The sequence below is a fragment of the Vulpes lagopus genome, chromosome 19, assembly GCF_018345385.1.
Source record: "Vulpes lagopus strain Blue_001 chromosome 19, ASM1834538v1, whole genome shotgun sequence".
NCBI lineage: Eukaryota > Metazoa > Chordata > Mammalia > Carnivora > Canidae > Vulpes > Vulpes lagopus.
In genome coordinates this window covers 30,362,602-30,384,212 of record NC_054842.1, presented here as the reverse complement: position 1 = coordinate 30,384,212, position 21,611 = coordinate 30,362,602, and the positions used below count along the sequence as shown (strand labels likewise).

Genomic DNA, 21,611 nt, shown 5'->3' with positions numbered 1-21,611 from the left:
GTAGTTTGTTACTGCTTTAGAGGGGATGGGTGATGGCTTTTTATTTTATTATGCAAGCATAATAATGGAAGACTTCAACTGGGGCACTTTCTAAAGGAGGTGCAAGATTAAGATGCAGAATTTTGAAAAGGAGGTGGTCAGAAACCTGGTGGGGGATCTTTAAAGCACTGGTCCACGTTGAGAGTACAAGAATTGGAAGTTAGAGATCAGGGAACTTTTTATTTTTAGAAATTTATTTTTAGAAAGATTTGGATTTATTTATTTTTAGAAAGAGATGGAGTGCATACTTGTGCGCGAGTAGGGGGAGGAGCAGAGGGAAGCAGACTCCCTGCTGAGTGTGGAGCACAGTTCCAGGCTCTATCCCAGGACCCTGAGATCATGACCTGAGTCAAAATCAAGAGAGTTCCTGGATACGGTGAGAGTTGGAACGTTTCCCTTAATCTCAAGAGACTACCTGAAGATAATATGTGTCCTGGAGTTTGAAGAATGTAATGGCCTGGTGTCTGACTTCCTCCTGATGAAAATCTAAAGGGTAAGATAAAGGATGACTAGGTACTTTGATGGAGAATTGGCCTGCATTCCCAGAGTTCTTTAGAGCAAAGACTGTTGTGTTTCTTACTGTGGTAGATGTCCTGATGACCAAAAGACTTGTTCCTTCAGCCACTGGAGTGATGCCAGCAGACAGCCCTCAACCATCAGTCCCCATGGGAACTGTTTGGCTGAAGAGAGATAGCTGATGACTTGCTGGTATAAGGGTATAAAGCTCCAGCCTGCACCCCAACTTAGGACAACTCTGTAGCATCATCCCAGCTTCAGAACTCTCTGAAGATTGGCTGAGGCCTCCACGGAGACTGCAGCAAACCCTAACTTCTGCTGCTATATGATTGTGCTTCTTTTCCTTTTCATAGGTGCTGATCCCAAAGGCACTCCCTAATAAACATCTTGCATGGTTATCTCCATTTCAGAGCCTGCTTCCCAGGAAACCTGAGCTGTAACACCTGTGGGCCTCAAAGGCGAGTGAGTGAACCAGGGGATTATCTTGGATCTGAGCAAACATCAGCAGAGAGGATGCTTAACGTATCACTGGATTCCTTACAGCTAGGGAGGGAGCAAGCAACAGCCTGAACACAGCTGCACCAGCCTGGGTCAAGGGAAACGACGATGAGAGGTTTTCATTTACGGGAGAAGGGTCTTTGAAGAACTTACAAAAATACCAATGAGAAAAAAACGCCAACTTTAGCAGTTTACCAAGTCCAATGAGCACCAACATCCAGGTCACAGGAATGTCCATCAACGCCTTTCCTGTCTTCTCTCCCAGGCCTACAAACCTGGAGAGGCTGGAAGCCCAAGCGGGCAGTTGCAGGTCCAAGAACACAAGACAGTGTAAAAGGAAAGATGTCGACGCTACCCCTTCCCTAGCTTTAAAGTCTAAAACGGTTTCCCCATCTTTTAAAATTTTTCCTATCACCTAAAGCCCATCCTTGCCCCCAATCCTGTAATACTCCTTCTCCTTATTTGGTGAGATGCCCCACAGTTCTCTGGGGTTCAGGCTCCAGAGTTCGTTGTTAGGGGAAAAAAACAAAAACAAAACCTCACCTTGTCTAAAGATTGTCCCTGGTGTTCCCAGGCTGCAAAGGCTAAAAGCTGTTTCTTAGCTGGGACTACGTCTTGCTGGTCATTCCAACCACTTGCACGCTGAGGGGCCTCGAGCGAGAGGCGCACAGCGCGCGCTCAACACTCCTCTCAGGTTTGCCAGCTGACTCCGGGAGAGGACCCCTGGGTCAGGGGCGGCAGCAGGAAAGAAACAGCAGCCGCAAAGGCGGAGCAACAGGGGACCCAAGCTGGGGCTCACCGTGAGGCTCGCGCCCGTCAGGAGGCTCCGGCGGGGTGAAGCGCTGACAGGAGCCGAGCGCGCTCGCCCGTAGCCCCTGACTCACTAGTTACTGGAGCCGCTCCCGCCGGAGCCGCGAGGCGCTCGGCCCGCCCCGCCCAGTCCTGCCGCCCCGCCCCCCCGTCTCACGCCGCTCGCCCCGCCCCCTGAGCTCCGCCCCGCCCCATCCTCCCCGCCCCGCCCCCTTGAGCTCTCTCCCGCCCCCGCTATTGCCCCGCCCCACCCGTCACACGCCGCTCGCCCCGCCTCTTTACGCTCCGCCCCGCCCCGCCCCATCCATCCCGCCCCGCCCTCCTTGCTCTCTTTCCCGCCGGGTCCTGGTGCCCCGCCTCACCGCACCGCCCCCTTGAGCTCTCGCCCCCTTGAGATCCGTCTCCCGCCGCTCGCCCCGCCCTCCTTGCGCTCCGCCCCGCCCCTTGCGCTCTTTCCCGCCGCGTCCTGGTGCCCCGCCCCATCGCCCCGCCCCGCCCCCTTGAGCTCTCTGCCCCGCCCCACCCGTCTCCCGCCGCTCGCCCCGCCCTCCTTGCGCTCCTTCCCGCCCCGTGCTGCTGCCCCGCCCCATCCATCCCGCCCCGCCCCGCCCCTACTTGCCCCGCCCCGTCTCTTTTGCGGCGATCCGCCCCCTCCCGGTCCCCCGCTGGGTAGTGGGGGCGGCCACGAGCGTGATGGGGACCGCCTCGTCGCTAGTGAGCCCCGCAGGCGGGGAGGTGATCGAGGACACTTATGGGGCGGGCGGCGGCGAGGCCTGCGAGATCCCGGTAGAGGTGAAGCCCAAGGCCCGCCTGCTGCGCAGCTCGTTCCGCCGCGGGGGGGCGGCGGCGGCGGCGGGGGCCGGGCCCGGGTCGCTGACCCGCGGGGCGGGAGGAGGCGGGCTGCTGGGGGCGAGCTTTAAGTCTACGGGTTCATCGGTGCCGGAGCTGGAGTACGCGGCAGCCGAATACGAGCGGCTCAAGAAGGAGTACGAGATCTTCCGGGTCAGCAAGAACCAGGAGTTGTTGTCCATGGGCCGCCGCGAGGCCAAGCTGGACACGGAGAACAAGCGGCTGCGGGCGGAGCTGCAGGTACGGCCGGGCCGGGGGAGGTCCGCGCACGCGCGCTCGCCCACTGGGCGCGTCTGGACGCTGACCCGGTCCTGCGTCCATCCTATCCCCTCTCCAAGCCAAACAGTCTTGAAAGTTGAGTAGGAACGGCTCTGCGTTTTAATTGGAGGGGACATAGCCTCTTGGGGTCTAAACTGATTCCTTAACTAACCCCGCTCCTCTTCTGTTTCTGGTTCATTCATTCACTTTGGAGCAATTAGCTTGAAAGTGCCCTGAAGCAGCAAATGCCAGTGTGCAGGGGACTCCAGGGCGAGTAGGTCAACCCAGAGCACACGGACACACAAGACTTTGGTGACCCCTGTCGAAGCAACTCATCAGACTTTCCCTAGGATTTTTTAACTTCACTCCTCGCCCCCCCCCCACCTTTAAATTTTACATACCTCTCAGTTTCTTTCCATGAAGCTTTTGAGTTTTAGTAGTTGAAGTGAATTTTTACGGAAACCTGATTTTGACCATCTTAAACTGCCGTGGTTGAAAACATTCCCTAGATGTAGTCAAATTCCCTTAATCCATTTGATTACTCAAAAATCAGTGATTGCATAGCTCCCTGTAGCAGATGTATTTTGACTCATCAAAATAGTATATAAATCAAAAGGTTGCTTTTCTGTGAGCACAGTTGTAAGACTTTGCGCCCTCAGTTTTGGGCCTCTATGAGGGTTGTGGTTTTACTGTTTTGTTAACTGTGGAAGAAACTTCTAGACACCCCGTGTTCCTGGGCTCATCACAGTAGAAATTGAATAAATATCTCAGGCCGATTTTTCTGATGAGAGCCTTTTTCATCCTAGAAGAGGCATTCTAGCCACCTTCACCCCCACTAGCTATTGTATAATTAGCACTGTTATCAGGGAAGAACTCCTTGTCAGCAGTCTACTTGTGGTCTTACCAATTTTTCTACTGGGCAGTCTTGATGCAACTTGCATGTGTAAAATGGACTTAACACATCTCCAATACCTGATTTCATGCACCCAAGCCATTGTCCAGTGGACACTGCACATTGGAAATGACTGTGAGATGGAGATAGGAAAGAAGGCTGGATCAACCAGGGCAGAGTGCTGTTAAGGGCTGACAAATGTCACAGTCTCAGGTTCCTCCTCGTACCCTATGTAGTAGTTTTGAAAGTTGAGTAGAGAACGCCCAGCATTTTAATTTGAGTGAACATTCTCTTGGGGCCTAAACTGATTTCTTAACTTACCTGCCCCACTCCCTTTTTTATGTACCCCTTTTGATTCTTTTCTCACATATCTAGGCACTAAAGAAACTCTTCTGTATTTATTTAATCCATTTAGTTAGATATTTACTGGAGGCCTTCAATGTATCTGGCACCAAGAGGGTTCTGGGGATAGCAAAATAAAAAAGACATGGAGCCAAGGAGTGCATAGTCATGCAGAATTAATTATCCTTCAAGTTAAGCCTTACAAATTATACTTTTTGTTCTATTACAGATGGGAAAAGTGAGGCATAGGGAAGATTAAGAAAAGATTAAGATTTCAAAGAAAAAATATTAATTTCAATTAAGTTTAATGTTGAAATGTCTTCACTTACTACAGTTCAAGCATATTTGCATTTTTTATTACATGTTTGAATAAAATGGCAATATGTAGTTATTGATAATAGTAGATTGTTACAATTCTAAGATATATATGTAATATGTAGTAAGATCATGTAAAATTTGAGAGGAATACTATTTTTGTTAGAAATAACAAGGTCAATTATTTCAGGCCCTTCAAAAAACTTACCAGAAAATACTTCGGGAAAAGGAAAGTGCTTTAGAAGCAAAATACCAAGCAATGGAGAGGGCAGCGACATTTGAACATGATAGAGATAAAGTGAAAAGGCAATTCAAGGTAAATTCCTTACGTTTTTACCCCCAAAGTGAAATAGAATAAAAAGAACATATTTTAAAAGTTTATATAATGCTGCATGAATAAATAGAAGTGAATGATGTAGAAGTCTTGAAGGTTCTAAGAATAGAGTAGAACACTTCTTACATTTTTGTGTTGGACCTGGTAAACTTGAGATCACTTCAAGGAGAAAGTAAAAAAGTGAGCATTGCAATAGGGCTTTGGGGGGAGGGGGAAGAAAAATATTTCCGTATGGAAGGAAAGGCATTTGGAAATATTTGGAGATATTTTGTATGGGAAGGCATTACTGGCATCTAATGGGAAGGGGCAAATTTGCTAAACATCACCAGTGCACAAGACAGCCCCATGCCACAGACAGGGCTCCTGCCCAAATTCCAGTGGGTTTCAGTTACAAAACAGTAAGGTACTTGGGCTATTTATCCTACAAAAAAGATCAGGGACTAAATGAATGTTGGTTTTATGAATGAAAGATTTTTCTGTTAAGAGTTGATGACACAGTCCTCTGATGATAGAAAAGGTTTCAAAATTAACATTTGTCTTTTAAAGATTTTTAGGGAGACCAAAGAAAATGAAATTCAGGACTTACTGAGGGCTAAGAGAGAGTTGGAGAGCAAACTTCAGAGGCTCCAGGCTCAGGGCATCCAAGTATTTGATCCTGGAGAGTCTGATTCAGATGACAACTGTACAGATGTTACTGGTAAATTTGCTTCCTATGTATAATATTTGAGCCTTCAATATAAGTGTGATGATATCGTAGAGCCAGCTTTGAATCCTTTTAGTTATAAGTGGTTGCTCTTTATAAATAGAGTTGCACTTTCTCCTCCTTTCTCAGCTGTTATAACAGCAATTTTCTGTAAAGTCCATGACATTGTTAGGAGGCGGGTTTCCTTCTGTCTCATTGCCCCACCAGCCTCTCCCGATAGCATTTCTCTTCCTGGTGAAAGACAGCTTCTCCAGGGACGGCTGGGTGGCTCAGGGGTTGCACGCCTGCCTTCGATTTAGGTCCTAATCCTGGGATCGGGGATGGAGTCCCGTATTGGGCTCCCTGCAAGGAGCCTGCTTCTCCCTCTGCTTGTATCTCTGCCTCTCTCAGTCTGTGTCTCTCATGAATAAATAAATAAATAAATATTAAAAAAAAAAAAAAAGATAGCTCCTCCAGGTCTCACCATGACATCTACATTTTAGCCGAGGGAGGAAGGATGGGAATACGTTCCTCTCCTTGAAAGCACAATCTGAAAGGTATACATATTACTCCTCAAACCCCATTGGCCAGAACTACAGGTAGAAAGAGTGGAAAGTGTAATAATTAGGAGAGTCACCTAAGTTTGAAATTCTATTACTAAAGGAAGAAAGGAAGGATGGATATTGAAGACAGTTCATAGTCTCTGTCACATTACTTTTCCATGTAATGATATATTCTTTGCAACTGTCCATTAGAATAAATATCTGCATGATATTTTGCTGAGTGGCTTCCAGTAGTTTCATAAACTATTCAAAAAGCTTTTATTTTATAATTAAACATACAAAACATTTTTTTCTAGAAATAAAGAAAAACCTGGAGTCCTAGAATGAAAGGGTCTACCATGTTCCAAGAAAATATTAATAAACTGTGATTGATACTGAAAAATGAAAAAGATTCTATTGTAGATACAGTGGGAAAATTGCTGTCACTCTCTAATTTATAGGAAACTGCATTTTGTTTTTTTTGAGAAAGAGCATGTGAGCATGTGAGTGGGGAGGAAGGGGCAGAAGGAAAGAGAATCTTAAGCAGGTCCCATGTTCAGCCTGGAGCACAACTTAGGGCTTGATCTCATGACCCTGAGATCATGACCTGAGCCAAAATCGAGAGTCCAATGCTTAACAGACTGAACCACTCAGGTGCCCTGTGCATTTTATCTTACAAACTGATTTTGAAGTGAAATATGGCATCTGATAATTGCCTCTTAATTTGCATTTTAGAACCCATTGGAATCTGACCAGCATCTAAAGATTTTTATTACTGACTTTAAGGGGGAAAAAAAAATGAAGTGATTGTTATTGGCTTTGAGTGGAGAATAGGAGGCTCTTATGCCCCCACATTAGTCTTAGTGGTTATATTAGTGATGACATATGTTAAAATGTACAGTGTTTTGAAACTATTATATTGTAATTGCCTTGGCAAATTAATAAGAACAAGGTAATATTTCCTTGTTTCCATATTTTGATTTAAACATGAAGAAAGAATGCTTGAGGGAACATCACTCATTTCACATTTAAAGACTTACGGATAATCTTATTTTTGCCAAAGATTGAGCCCGTTACAATATACTCATACTTAGTCAAGGATGCCATGTAGAGGGACACCTGAGTGGCTCAGTGGTTAAATGTCTCTCTTTGGCTCAGGGCCTGATCCAGGGTCTGGGGATCAAGTGCCATGTCAGGCTCCCTGCATGCTTCTCCCTCTGCCTATGTCTCTGCCTCTTTCTGTGTGTCTCTAATGAATAAATGAATAAATAATCTTAAAAAAAAAGGATTCCATGTAGATATTCTGACAAATACAAATTATTAAAAAAAAAAATCAAGGGGCGACTCGGTGGCTTAGTTAAGCATTGTACTTTTGATTTTAGCTCAGGTCATGATCACAGGGTCCTGGAATCAAGTGCCATGTGTGACTCCATGCTCAGCAGGGAGTCTGCTTCTCTCACTTTCCCTCTGCCCCTCTCCCTACTCACAGGTGCACAAGCATGTGCAAGCTCTCTCTCTCTCTCTCTTTCTCAAATAAATAAATAGTAAATCTTAAAAAAAAAATCAGGATTTTTGTAAGTACCTGTTGACTCCGATGTTAATTTTGTTACTCTGGGCGGTTAAAGAGGTTATACTTTTTACATCCTTAGCTTATATCCAAACGAATTACCAATCTTAATTATAGGTGTGCTAGTAATGATCTTCCTTTGAAATTCTCTTCTTCCAATTTTATGATGATACCTAAACCATAAAGTTAAAAATGTTGTTTAGAATTTTTGTATGGGGATATTTTTAACTGCCTCTGTTGTTATAGTTCCTTTGGTTATTATATTCTTTATTTCTTTTCATTTTTCTCTTTTTAATCCCCTCTGAATTTGAGATGATAATCAGAATTATGTTAACCAGCACCTTAGAATTTGCCAGAAATTGGTGACAAAGTATTTACAAAATCATTAAAGATTGAATATTTGTTGTATTTATAATGTTATAGCATTTTTTAAAATTAGAAATCATGTTTAGTATATGAGGCAGTTTTCTGAAAATTCGGTAATTTGGTTTAAACAAGATGAAATCTCTTGCATTTACAGCTGCTGGAACCCAATGTGAGTATTGGACTGGAGGAGCCTTGGGAAGTGAACCTTCCATAGGGAGTATGATCCAGCTCCAGCAGTCCTTCAGAGGCCCTGAATTTGCCCATAGTTCCATAGATGTGGAAGGACCCTTTGCAAATGTCAACAAAGGTAAACATGCCATTTGCCAGCTACCTTGGTAGTGACTGTTCATGTACTATGATCTTGTGTGTGCTAGGAGAAAGACCATCAGCAGGGCATGAGATTTTTATTCTGGGTGTCTTCTACTGCCAAACCAGTATGTACTGGTGCTGTCACTGACCAGGACTGATTAAATTATATGATTCCCATCAGGATCAGATGGCGCTCTCCAGCCAGACTGGCCAATCAGGTTCTAAAAACTTAGCTTCTGGTCTGAATTCTAGGTGTTGCCATTGCTTAGTGAGAGTCTGTTGTAGATTAACTGAAAAACAGTAGTTTTGGTCTTTCCCTCTGCATCTTTGATGCTGTTCAAGGTTGGAGAAGGTTGCAGAATAGAATATAAAACCTCAGTTATATGATGTAGTATCCTTACTCAAAGGAATATTTTCATTATATAATTTGGTGTCTAAAATAGCTCAAAGATTTATTTAGAATTTGGATACCAGTGCAGATCTGAGTGTTAGAGTAGCCCCACTCTTTTTTCTTAAAACTGCAAAATTGTCTAAGCAAAATGAAAAACATTTTTAAATTATGCCTTTTGGATTAGCCAAATGTCTTAAAATGTTCTTTCTCACTAAACAGCACTTCATTTTATGCCACTCTTAAACTTTCTTTTTGACTTAATATACCTCAAGAATAATTGTGTAACACTATAGGCCAGCCTAGGGGTGTAGGCTCTCCTGAAGTTGCAGACTCATTGAATAGCTCATGTAAAATAGGTTCATGATATTTGACTGGAACCAGCAGTACCCCAGCATGGACCACAGTCAACATTGATTGCTTTATGCCCCACAATAAAATTTGAGGTTTGAGAACTGTTTGCCTTCTAATATGCTATTCCAGAAACTGTGTCATTAGTCACAAGTGAGATCACATTCCATTCTACATTGCCTGCTATGTTTTTTCAGACTTTTAAAAAACTCATCCTGTCAGATGTTTTTCTGGTGATGTTTTTTTCATGAACTTACGATAAATTTTATTTTCAGATGACTGGGATATTGCTGTAGCTAGTTTATTACAAGTTACTCCCTTGTTTTCACATTCTCTGTGGAGTAACGCTGTCAGATGTTACCTTATTTATACAGATGAAACCCAACCTGAAGTGGATCTTTTCCTTAAGGTGAGGACATTTATAGATTCTGTATTCACTGATTTAAAGGACAAGTCAGTATAGTGTCCTATTTCTGATACTACTACATCTAAACCAAGTAGCTTACTACCTATTAGATTATATGTCTTAAAAAGTAGGAAGAATTTAAAGCTTTTCTTAAGAGAAAATCTTGCTCAGCTTTATCAGTATATTCAAATTTAGTCCTTGGAATGTTATGCTTTTGAATGCTTTATTATACGTTCTCCACAGTGTGAAGACCTATGTTGATAGTGCCTGCTTTATTGTTTTTTTTGATAGTGCCTGCTTTAGTTAATATCTGCCAGATTTACACTTGACTCTGTTTAAAGTCTTAACAAAATTTAATCCTTACCATGGTTTTTAATTTTTCAAGGCAGCCATTGGAGTTAACCTGAAGCAGAGGTAGGCATACTACAGTCTGTGGGCCAGACCTGGCCTGAAGCCTGTTGTATGACCCAGAGCTGAGATTGCTTTCTACTTTTTTAAATAGTTGAAAAAAAAATCCAAAGAAGAAGAATGTTTTGTGACCTGTGAAAATTGTATTAAATTCAAATTTTAGTGTCTATAAATAAAGTTTTATTGGAACACAAGTAGGCTTATTCATTTATATACTATGACTGCTTCACACTACAACAGCAGAATAAATTACAGCAGAGACTAAATGGATCCCAGAGACCTCTACCAAAACATCCAAGTTGTTAAGCTATTACTAATTTGTAAGAATATTTGCCTTTTACCTAAAAAGTTTGCCGACTACTCTTCTAACTGCATTTGCAATAAATCTGCATGTAACATGTGATAACCTGCTCTATTAACATCTTCCAGGGTATTGAGTAATGAATCTATTTAGCGTTCTTTCCTGATATTATACAGTTTTGGTAAAAAGATAAAGTATTTTGAAAACCAAAGTTTATAGTCACTAACTGATGTAGGTTATTACCAAACCGATGTTGAGGGATTTACTCATTTATTGCATAATAATAAGTCATCATTACTTAGTAACCTAATTTGTTACAGACCAACATATTTTAAATTTATACCTGTTTGCTTTAATGTTCTAATATATCATGGTGGACAGTTTTTACTATATAGACTCATGGATATATGTTTTCCACTCTTTGTAACAATAAAGCAGAAATCATTTGTTACAGTAATAACAATAATAAATACCAAAGAAAAGTAGCCTAATATTTTTCTTCATTGTTTTAGGCTTTATTATGAAATAAATCCTTTTCTGAGCTAGGGAAACAGCCACGTTACTAAGCCCTTATTAATTTTGTTTTAAGGGAACTTTGCCTTTTTTCTTAAAGATTTTCTTAAAAAGATTTTCTATTTTCTTTAATGTATGATAATATATATTTTTTAATTTTAAATAAAAAAAATATAACATAACCTGTTCTGAAACATGATTTTTCATTTTTAGTATGAAGCTGATTTGATTTTTAGTTAAATAAGCTGTGTTTTTATTAAGTTTTCATTTGTTTTGTTTTAATTTCTTTTTAGGACTATTCACCTAAACTTAAAAGAATGTGTGAGACAATGGGATATTTTTTCCATGCTATATATTTTCCAATAGATATTGAAAATAAATACCTTGCTGTAAGAAAATGGGAAATTGAGAAGAGTTCATTAGTTATTTTATTCATTCATTTAACTTTACCAAGGTAAGCTGAAAATTCTGTCACTCATTATGGGAATTGTAAATAGAATTGAGATTGCCAAATGAACTTCAAAAATAAGTCAATAGTATTCTTTTTTTAAAACTTATTTTCAAAATAGAATTCTTTTTTTTTTTTAAATTTAATTATTTATTTATTTATTCATGATAGTCACAGAGAGAGAGAGAGAGAGAGAGGCAGAGACACAGGCAGAGGGAGAAGCAGGCTCCATGCACCGGGAGCCCGATGTGGGACTCAATCCTGGGTCTCCAGGATCGCGCCCTGAGCCAAAGGCAGGCGCCAAACCACTGCACCACCCAGGGATCCCCTCATAATAGAATTCTTATAATCAAAAACAATCCATAAAATTCAATAATTTTTTTTTATTTTTCATACATAAAGAATTAGAATTTTTACAGTTTGAGTTGTTAATTGGTCATAAGGGTAACGTCATTAATGTAAAGATCATTTTAATCAGGGGTAGCAAACTATGGCCCTTGGGCCAAATCCAGTGAGCTACCTGTTTTTATAAATAAAATTTTATTGTAATATAGCTATATTCATTTATTTACATATTTCTGCAGCTGCTTTCATACTACAATAGCAGAGTTTAGTATGGTAGTAACAACAGAGACTGTGTGGCCCACAAAGCCTAAAATACATGCTCGCTGGCCCTACCAGAACAAGTTGGCAACTCCTGATATCAACTATCAGTGTTAACCTTCATAATTTTCTTTCTTCAGTACAAATTGAGATCTAGTTGAACACTTGTATAGATGTTAAATCAAATTTTTAATTCTCTGAGGAGCTTACCACTTAATTCCAGGAAAGTGAGCAATTTTCTTATAATGTGAATATAATTATACCAATGAGTCTAGTCTGCAAATAAAGATTTTTTTTAACCAACTAGGTACATAGATAGAAGACAAAATATGTTTAATAAGAGGTTAGGTTTTCTTTCTGTGTTTGCTGTCTGATTGGATTTAACCCTTCCAAAGTATTTTTCTCTACATTGAGGACCAGCTCAGACCTCAATTGTGTACAGACGTATATGGAGCTGTAGGCTTTATCAGTGACCCTGCAATGTAATCTGTCATTGATCCTTAAGATTGTCCAATGGTTGGGGAGCCACTAGTCAATGAGCCTCAACCCAGAACAAGTTTAAGGACTCTTTCCACTAGATTGCCTTTAGTTGGAGTTCTTTTCCTTATCCCTTTTCTTTTCCTGTTTTTTTTTTTTTCTGTTATATTTACTAAGGATATATTCTGTTTTATTATTTAATGTCTGAGTAGTGTTTTATCTCAGGTGATAATATGTGTAATTTGTTGTTTTCCTCATTAATTCTTTAATCCTTGAAACCATCTTGTTTTTTCTTTGTCTTTTATCCATATTTAGTTAATAAAATATTGTACATTATTTGTACACTTATTATTTTTGTCTTTCTCATTTTAAATTCCTCTTAATCTTTTACCTCTCATTTCTTTCATATTTTACTACTTTGGCAGATTTCTGTTTATCTTTTTTAACTAAAATTGTATTTATTTTATATTTTTAAAACTTTATTCTTCTTAAAGAAAAAGAATTTTAATTCTAGAGGAGCCTGGGTGGCACAGCCAGTTAAGCATCTGACTCTTGGTTTTGGCTCAGGTCATGATCTCAGGGTCCTGAGATGGAACCCTGCATTGGGTTCATGCTCAATGTGGAGTCTGCTTAAGACTCTCTTTCCCTCTTTCCTTTCCCTTCTCCTCCACACCCTCCCTCTCTCTATCTGAAATAAGTAATTTTTTAAAAAGATAATTGTAATTTCTAAAATTTAGTTATTTCTTCGCCTCTGTTTTGCCTTTATTTTGTTTTTTTTTTTCTTATTCCATATGCTGATTATTTTATTTCCTTATTGTTTACTTCCTGGCTGTCAAGAAGTGTGGTAGTAGCTGTGGGCTTCACACCATAAGCAGGACCTGGTAGAGCCTTTATTTCTCTTAGGTTGTTCCTTTACTTCTCATGATGATTCTCCCATTTTTCTCAAAAGATGAATCTAAAAATATGTTCCCTGACCAGTACCCAGTAGCCCCATCTACTTTTCTCCCACCAAAGACTTTGAACCAAATCTCAGATATCATGTCATTTTATCTGAGCTCCACATGTCAATTTTGGAGGGAGTGATTCTGAAATAGGAACATGTGCCAAACAGAGGCCCATTCTTTGGTATTCACATGACCACAAACTTTTTTCCCAAGCAATAACAAAAGAACCATTAAAATCCAAAAATTCTATAGATCATGGTCAGAATGATTTTAACAAGGAAAAATTCTGTGGTTTGGATTGATTGGATTAGCACAGTGATATATAATAGAATATTATTCTGTTTTGGGATCCCTGGGTGGCGCAGTGGTTTAGCGCCTGCCTTTGGCCCAGGGCGCGATCCTGGAGACCCGGGATCGAATCCCACGTCGGGCTCCCGGTGCATGGAGCCTGCTTCTCCCTCTGCCTGTGTCTCTGCCTCTCTCTCTCTCTCTCTCTCTCTCTCTCACTGTGTGCCTATCATAAAAAAAAAAAAAAAAAAAAAAAGAATATTCTGTTTTGTATTGGGGCTGTATTTTAATATGGTATTTAAATTCTGAATCATGTAATAGCTCTCCTCTGCGTATACACTCTAACTCACCTCTCTAAACAAACTTCATTTAATGCTTTTTAGAAAGGGGAATTGGTTGCAATTTTCCTTGCAGTGTAGAAAACACTGGTAGATTATTCCAAGATTATTCTAGGATTTAAATTGGCATAGCAAAAACAGTATGGTACCCTGTAGCAAAGTTAGAATTTTATTTAACCCTGTATCTCAGTTAAGATTTTTACTAGACAATTTTTACTAGACATCTAATCTCCCCCATCTGCCTCTGGCCTTTCTTATGATGTATCTTGGGTATAAAGATTCAGGTCATTTAGGTCATTTATTAGATGAGAAAGGCCAAAGGACTAGAGAAGATTTCTCAATCTTGAAGCATTGGGTTGATAATATTTGTATTTTAATTTGGAAATTATATATTTGTTAGTTGAACTAGGTTTCCATTTATTTGCAAAGTTTCATGAGTCTGGTTTGTTATTTTGAGCCATGTTTACAGTATTTTTGAGAATTTTCTTTTTGTTGCTAGATTTGAAAATTAATGTATGCTTTAAAATGCAATTTAATGTAGAATTTATTGTACCTGTTCTCACTGTCTGCTAATAAATGCATTATATTTTTATGACCACGCTGGAACAGAGCTATAAAACATCCATTTCTGGAAAGCTGCACTTGTTCTGTCCCTGGGCTGCTTCTGGCCCCTTGTCATTACTGTAAAGTCCCATTACTGACACTTAGGTTGATTGACTGTTTGCTGCCATAGCTCAGTGTGGCACAAGAAATACTGATTTCCAATCTAGCCTTTTATTGGAAGACTGTGAAGAAGCTTTTCTGAAAAACCCTGAAGGCAAACCACGATTAATTTATCATCGCTTGGAGGATGGGAAAGTCAGTTCTGAGTCTGTCCAGCAATTGATTGATCAAGTTTCTAATCTGAACAAGACCAGCAAAGCCAAGGTAAAATTCATAAGGTTATTTTTGTTAAGAACTTGCTTGGCCAAGGGAAGTGGTAGAACAAAGACCATGTGGTGGGAGTGAGTGAGAGGAGACTAATATGATAGTTAACTGGGAGCCCAGGGTGAAGAACCTTGGAGACCATTTTAGAAACCTTGTATTTTTTTCACTTGGAGTGAGATGGTTTCTTTACTTGGAGGTTTTTTTTTTAATTTTTTAAAATTTATTCATGAGAGACACAGAGAGAGAGAGAGAGAGAGAGAGAGAGAGGCAGAGACACAAGCAGAGGGAGAAGCAGGCTCCATGCAGGGTGCCTGACATGGGACTTGATCCCAGGTCTCCAGGATCACGCTCTGGGCTGAAGGCAGCACTAAACTGCTGAGCCACCTGGGCTGCCCGTTGTTTTTTGGGTTTTTTTGTTTGTTTGTTTTTTTGTTTTTTTTTTGTTGTTGTTTTGTTTTTTGTTTTTTAACTTGAGTCATTGGAAGACTTTAAGCAACAGCAGAAGAAATGCAATTCTGACAAGGATGTTCTTTTACACTGCTATATTGAGAATTGATTGGTTTGGAGGGTAGTGGAGGAGGGCAGAGTTGGAGAGCTCTTGGAATCAGGTGAGAGATGCTGGTGGGTTAGACCAGGGTGGTGGTAGAGGAAGTGATGAAAAACACGAATCTGGATAAATTTTGACAGCAGAGCCAATAGGCTTAGTTGTGGACTGTGAGAAAAAGAGAGGAATAAATTACAATACACAACTACAAAGGGTATGATCTGTGAGTGGACAAATCAGATTCTTTTCTGTTCTTTTTTCTTCCTAAGTATAGAGTTCTTTTATCTTCTGTTGACCAAGGATCAGTGTAAGAAAGAGCCTTTTCATGGTAAACTTTACTAAGAGCATTGGGAAAAGCAAAACAGTAATGATGAGTGTGAGAGATTTGATCATTCTTAGACGCATGGTGGAATAATTTTTAGAATGAAATTGCAGGCTTTGCCTTACTGCACACTGAGATAACTTGAAACGCTTACTGTTAATGTTAAGGATACAGTTGAAGGGCACCTGGCTGGCTCAGTTAGAAGAGCATGCAACTCTGCATCTTGGAGTTGTGAGTTCAAGCCCCATGCTGGGTATAGAGTTGCTTAAAAATAAAATCTTTTTTTTTAAAAAAAGAATACAGTTGAAAACTCAGATGTTGTTTTGTTTTTGTTTTTAAGGTTTTATTTATTTATTCATGAGAGACACAGAGAGAGGCAGAGATATAGGCAGAGGGAGAAGCAGGCCCCCTGCAAGGAGCTGGATGCGGGACTTGATCCCCGGATCACAACCTGAGCTGAAGGCAGATGCTCAACCACTGAGCTACCCAGGCGTCCCACAACTCAGATTTTGACTGTTTTTATTTCTCTGTGCTCATTCAAGAAGTAAGATCAAACGTGAACAGAAACATTATTTTACATTCATTTAGTGTTGCAAAGCTTAAGACCAGCATAACATTAAAGAGCCTAACACAAGAGATCCCTGGGTGGTGCAGCGGTTTGGTGCCTGCCTTTGGCCCAGGGTGTGATCCTGGAGACCCGGGATCGAGTTCCATGTCGGGCTCCCTGCATGGAGCCTGCTTCTCCCTCTGCCTGTGTCCTGCTTCTCCCTCTGCCTCTCTCTCTCTCTCTCTCTCTATGACTATCATAAATAAATAAATAAAATCTTAAAAAAAAAAGGAGCCTAACACAAAAAAGTGCATATTTTTATAATCTCCAGAATTATTTCATTATTTGCTTTATTATATTTATTTATTTTTCTATAAAGATTTTATTTATTTATTCACAATATATATATATAGAGAGAGAGGCAGAGATACAGGCAGAGGGGGAAGCAGGCTCCATGCCAGGAAGGAGCCTGATGCTAGACTCAATCCTGGGACTCCAGGATCGCGCCCTGGGCCAAAGGCAGGTGCCAAACCGCTGAGCCACCCAGGGATCCCCTCTTTGCTTTATTTTAGTATGAGCCTGGTCCACTAGGCCCCAAGAGGCAAGATACTGATTCTTCTTTCTGATCTTTAACCTATTTATAAATGGCTTTTAAAAATTAATACACGGGGATCCCTGGGTGGCTCAACGGTTTAGCCGCCTTCAGGCAAGGGCGTGATCCTGGAGACCTGGGATAGAGTCCCACGTTGGGCTCCTTGCATGGAGCCTGCTTCTCTCTCTGCTTGTATCTCTGTCTCTGTGTGTGTGTGTGTGTGTGTGTGTGTGTGTGTGTCTTTCATGAATGAATAAATAAATAAAATATTTTAAAAACTTAACACACTAGAAGGACGAATTTATTTTATAAAAATAGTAAAATAAGATCTGTCTACCATGATTATAAATGGAAATACATGATAAACTTTCATTCTGTTTCACTTGCTATGCTTTGTAAAACCATTGCCTTACTCTAATTTTATTGAATATTAATCAGTTATTAGCAACATACATGTTCTCTACAGGTAGGGTAGTCTTTTGGCAAATTTAGAAGACTACTGTTTAAAAAAGAAAAAAAAAAGGAAGACTACTGTTTTACATAGCCAAATACCATTTTGCCTTTTATTTTGTAGAATTATAGTTTTACTCACATAAGAATTGATTTTAATATATTTCAAATGTTATATATATTGAGTGGTATGAAATACATAATACATAATTTGAACACATAAGGGAAAAAAGTATACTTTTTGTATTATTGTGGCATTGTTCCCACTGTTCACAATAAATACCTCCTGTGACCTCCAGCATGTTACATAATTTGCTTCAGTTTCCTCTTCTGTGAAACGGAGGTAATAATAATAATAATAATGTCTCTAATGTTACAGAGTTGTGAAGACAGATGAGCTACTATGTACAAAGTACTTAGAATAATCCCTGACATACAAGTTCTATAGAAGTATTTACCTCTTACTGTTACTATTGTTTTCTTCATGTTCTTGTTGAACTTTCTTTTTTCCAGATCATTGATCACTCTGGTGATCCTGCAGAAGGAGTATATAAAACTTATATTTATGTGGAAAAGATTATTAAACAGGTAAAAAAATGCATTCTTTATAAAATTTTGTCTGAAATACTCTAAGGGGCATCTGGCAGGCTCAGTCAGTAAAGCATGAAACTCTTGTCAATATGCCCCATTTGGGGCATAGAGCCTACTTAAAAAAGACTCTAAGACTGTTTTCCATAAAGTTGGGTTTTCCAGTAAAACAGCTTCCTTGTTTTTTAAAAACAATACCTGGGGAGAGTGCCATTGTTTCTGGTGTTTGTCTATCCTGTGGTATTATCATAGTATTACTAGTACCGTGTATCTTTATCTGTCCTCTGTCACACAAAGCTATTTGATGCCTCAACACCTATTAGGTGTAAAATAAATTACAAAAGTGCTAGATAAGAAGTATAAGTATTTGAGGGAAAATATTTATCTTATTCAATAGTCTCCTCAGGTTTTATGTACACCTTGAATTCTTATAAATTAGAAAAACCTTTTTAGGGGTGTCTGGGTGGCTTAGTTGGCTACATGTTCATTTCAGCCCAAGTCGTGATCTCAGGGTCATGGGTTTAAGCCCCACCTGCACTCCATGCTAGGTGTGGAACCTGCTTAAGATTCTCTTTCTCCCTCTCCCCTTCCTCCCCAGCTCACCCACCCCACCTCTAATCACATGTGCATGCGTGTACTCTCTCTCTAAAAGAAAAAAGGAAAAAATATTTTTCAGATATATCCACTACTTATCCTTACAACAGGTAAGGATAAAATCATACCTCTAAGGTCTGAAGTCATGGATCATAGTATCACAGACTGAAAATTTCTATGATATCTCAAGTGTTATCTTTCAAATTTATGTAAGTTATATATTCAGCTTAATGTTATATCTGTGTTTATTTTTAATAAAAAATTGTTTTAAATTATTTATTATCAAAAATCTAATCATGATAAGAAAAAGAACCCCTCCACCTTAAAGTAAAATGGGCACAATAGAAAGATGTACCACATTTAACCTGTGGTTGTCCATACCTGCTGACACCTCCTCCAAGGTACCAGGGATTCTATTTGAGAAGTTAGGGATTAGATTACTTTTTCTAATCAACTTGTACTACAAGTATGGAGACTTGTTATCAGAAAAAAAAGAATGAAAAAAAAAAAAAAAAAGAAAAAAAGAATGAGTCCCCAAACATAATGATATGACTTCTGGCAATGCATTTTGTATAGCGTTCTTTAGTATAAAAATTGACATCAATTTTGATTTTCTCAACAATTTTGTGAATTTTGTGAATAATTTTTTATGAATTTTAGGATCCAGATAAATAAAATTGAGTACAATAAATGACAACAAGTGAAAATGGACGTATTTGCCATCTTTACTGCTTGAAGAACAACATATTTCCAGTGATATAAAGACAATATAGAATGATATAGATATTTGATATCAAGAAAACCCATCTTAGTAATTAAATTCTTATAAAAATGTAAAGCAGCATATTTCTTACACATGAGCGCAATCTTTAAGATTATTCAACTGCCAGATATAAGCAAATATATTACATAACATTTTTCAGGAAACAGATCCCCTCTATTTTTATCAGACAGTTTTTTGGGGGTTTTTTTGTTTGTTTTGCTTTGTTTTGTTTAATGTAAGCTCTACACCTGGTTGGGGCTTGAACCCATAACCACAAGATCAAGAGTCACATGCTCTACTGACTAAGCCAGCCAGATGCCCCCATTGCACCTCTATTTTGAATAAAAGAGGTTTTTTTATTAAGAGTTTGGTTTTTTTGTGTGTTTGTCATTTTAATATTTATTTCTAAACTAATGTTTTTTTATAATTACAAATTTATTCTTGTAGGTACTAACCAAAGGCCACAGGTTTGGACTTGCCCTCCACAGTAGGTGAAACCCACCTTAGGCCTGGTGTGCTAACACTGCTACAAGGTGTTTACATTCTTTATTCATTTTTGTGTGCTTTCTCTTGATGTTCAGGACATCCTGGGCTTTGAAAACACAGACCGGGAGACTAAAGATTTGGGCAGTGAAGATTCTATTCCAGAAGAAGATGATTTTGGCGATGTTCTGTGGGACATACATGATGAGCAAGAGCAAATGGAAACTTTTCAACAGGCTTCAAATTCAGCCCATGAGTTGGGATTTGAGAAAGTAAGCATTTGGAGTATTGTTCCAACAAATATAAGTCACCACTTAAGGCTCTATTATGATTGTATTTTTACCTAAATATAGTCAAGGTTAATAATTGTGTTAGTGTTTGTCCTCATGGCTTGATTATCCATTTGAGACATGTGCTTAACTCTGTATTATATGAAAGATAAATGAGATTCAGTTATATTTATGAACATCAAATATTTTTAGTTAAGATTAGGATTTATGGACCACATGTTCTTTATGCTGCCATCAGCAGTTCACCAAACCAAGATTAGGGTAGCTAGGAAACTTGATAAAAATCATAAGGCTATCAAAAAAAAATCATAAGGCTATCTATTCTTCCAGTGCTTAGGGAATCAAAATATCAAACATTCAGAAAACACTACAGTAGTTAATGCAATAGGCTGATCAATTTATCAGCATCCTTAAATATCTAAACAAATTAACAAAATTTGAAGTACACAGAAATCTATGTCCAACTTCATAAAAAACTAATAATATTTCAAAATTAATGTAAGAATGAATGTTTTATTTTTTTAAGACATTATTTTATTTGAGAGAGAGAGAGCACGCACATGAGGTGGGGGCAGAGGGAGAGGGAAAAGCAAACTCCCGGCTAAGCAAGGAGCCTGATGGGGAGCTTGATCTTGATCCCAGGACCCTGAGATCATGACTTGAGCCAAAGACAGATGCTTAACCGACTGAGCCACCCAGGTGCTCCAAGAATGAATTTTTTTTTTTTAGATTTTATTTATTTATTCATGAGAGACACACACAGAGAGAGAAGCAGAGGGAGAAGCAGGCTCTGTGGAAGGAGCCCGATGTGGGATTTGATCCTGGGACTCCAGGATTGCGCCCTGGGCCAAAGGCAGGCGCTAAACTGCTGAGCCACCCAGGGATCCCCAAAATGAATGTTTTAAAGAATATTATCATAGCTGTCAGTAACAGTGGTATTTTCATAGAAATTTTATAATTTAGGCTGTCTTTATTCATGTCCTGGTTCTCCCATTTGCTAACTCTGGATTTTGATCATTACTTAGCTCTGAACTTTGACTTCCTTGTCTGTAAAATGAGATTGACTACTTTACCTAGCTGACAGGGTTGTTAGGAGGACTAAACCAGATAAAATACATCAACCGCTTGGCAAAGTACCTGGCACATGATAAATGCTGTTATTTTATAAGAGAGGCATTGTTATCGTTTCATAAATAAAGAACCTAAGGTTCATATTACAGTTTTCCTAAGAGTACACACGGAATAGATTATAGATCTGGGATTTGACCCTAGGTCTTCTGGCTCCTAATCCTATGTTCTTTCTTCTTGGGAACCATGTGTCTATAAACAGGCTTTCTGTGTGACCATGAAGTAAATTGTTAGGATTTACAAGGTCCTAAATCAATAAAGTCCTTTACTTTCTGAGAAGCATCATTGCTTTCATAATAATTTGAGTTCCTGAGGAATATATTCTATATATATATTGGCAAAAAGAAAATTTGATTGAAAAACTGTACCAAATAATTGTTTATTGTAGTTATTGGAAATTTCTACTACCCTAAAGCTAGTTACAAACTACTTAGTACAAATTCTTTAAATTCCTTATCAGCTGTCATTTAGACCACTGGCACACTTAATGAACATCTCAACCCCCACGATAACTAAGTACTGAGGTATTTTGGTTTTCTGAGTGTGTCCTTTTCGTCTATAAACCAGTTTTTAGTGTCTGGGAAAAGCCTGAGATATAT

The 21,611-nt window shown here is 39.3% G+C and overlaps 1 protein-coding gene across 2 annotated transcripts in view; it reads left to right on the top strand.

Moving 5' to 3' along the window:
- The first annotated feature begins 2,487 nt into the window (after window positions 1-2,487).
- The window catches only part of NPHP3 (nephrocystin 3), a 43,321-nt gene continuing 24,197 nt past the window's right edge, over window positions 2,488-21,611 (top strand). The window contains exons 1-9 of one of the 2 annotated variants that reach the window (XM_041734177.1): window positions 2,488-2,952; window positions 4,710-4,835; window positions 5,400-5,550; window positions 8,165-8,317; window positions 9,334-9,467; window positions 10,980-11,140; window positions 14,555-14,711; window positions 17,680-17,754; window positions 19,693-19,866. In XM_041734177.1, the coding sequence (XP_041590111.1) occupies window positions 2,557-2,952; window positions 4,710-4,835; window positions 5,400-5,550; window positions 8,165-8,317; window positions 9,334-9,467; window positions 10,980-11,140; window positions 14,555-14,711; window positions 17,680-17,754; window positions 19,693-19,866 (1,527 nt within the window). In that variant the 5' untranslated portion in view covers window positions 2,488-2,556. The remainder of the gene's footprint in view (window positions 2,953-4,709; window positions 4,836-5,399; window positions 5,551-8,164; window positions 8,318-9,333; window positions 9,468-10,979; window positions 11,141-14,554; window positions 14,712-17,679; window positions 17,755-19,692; window positions 19,867-21,611) is intronic. The other variant, XM_041734176.1, reaches the window with a different exon arrangement.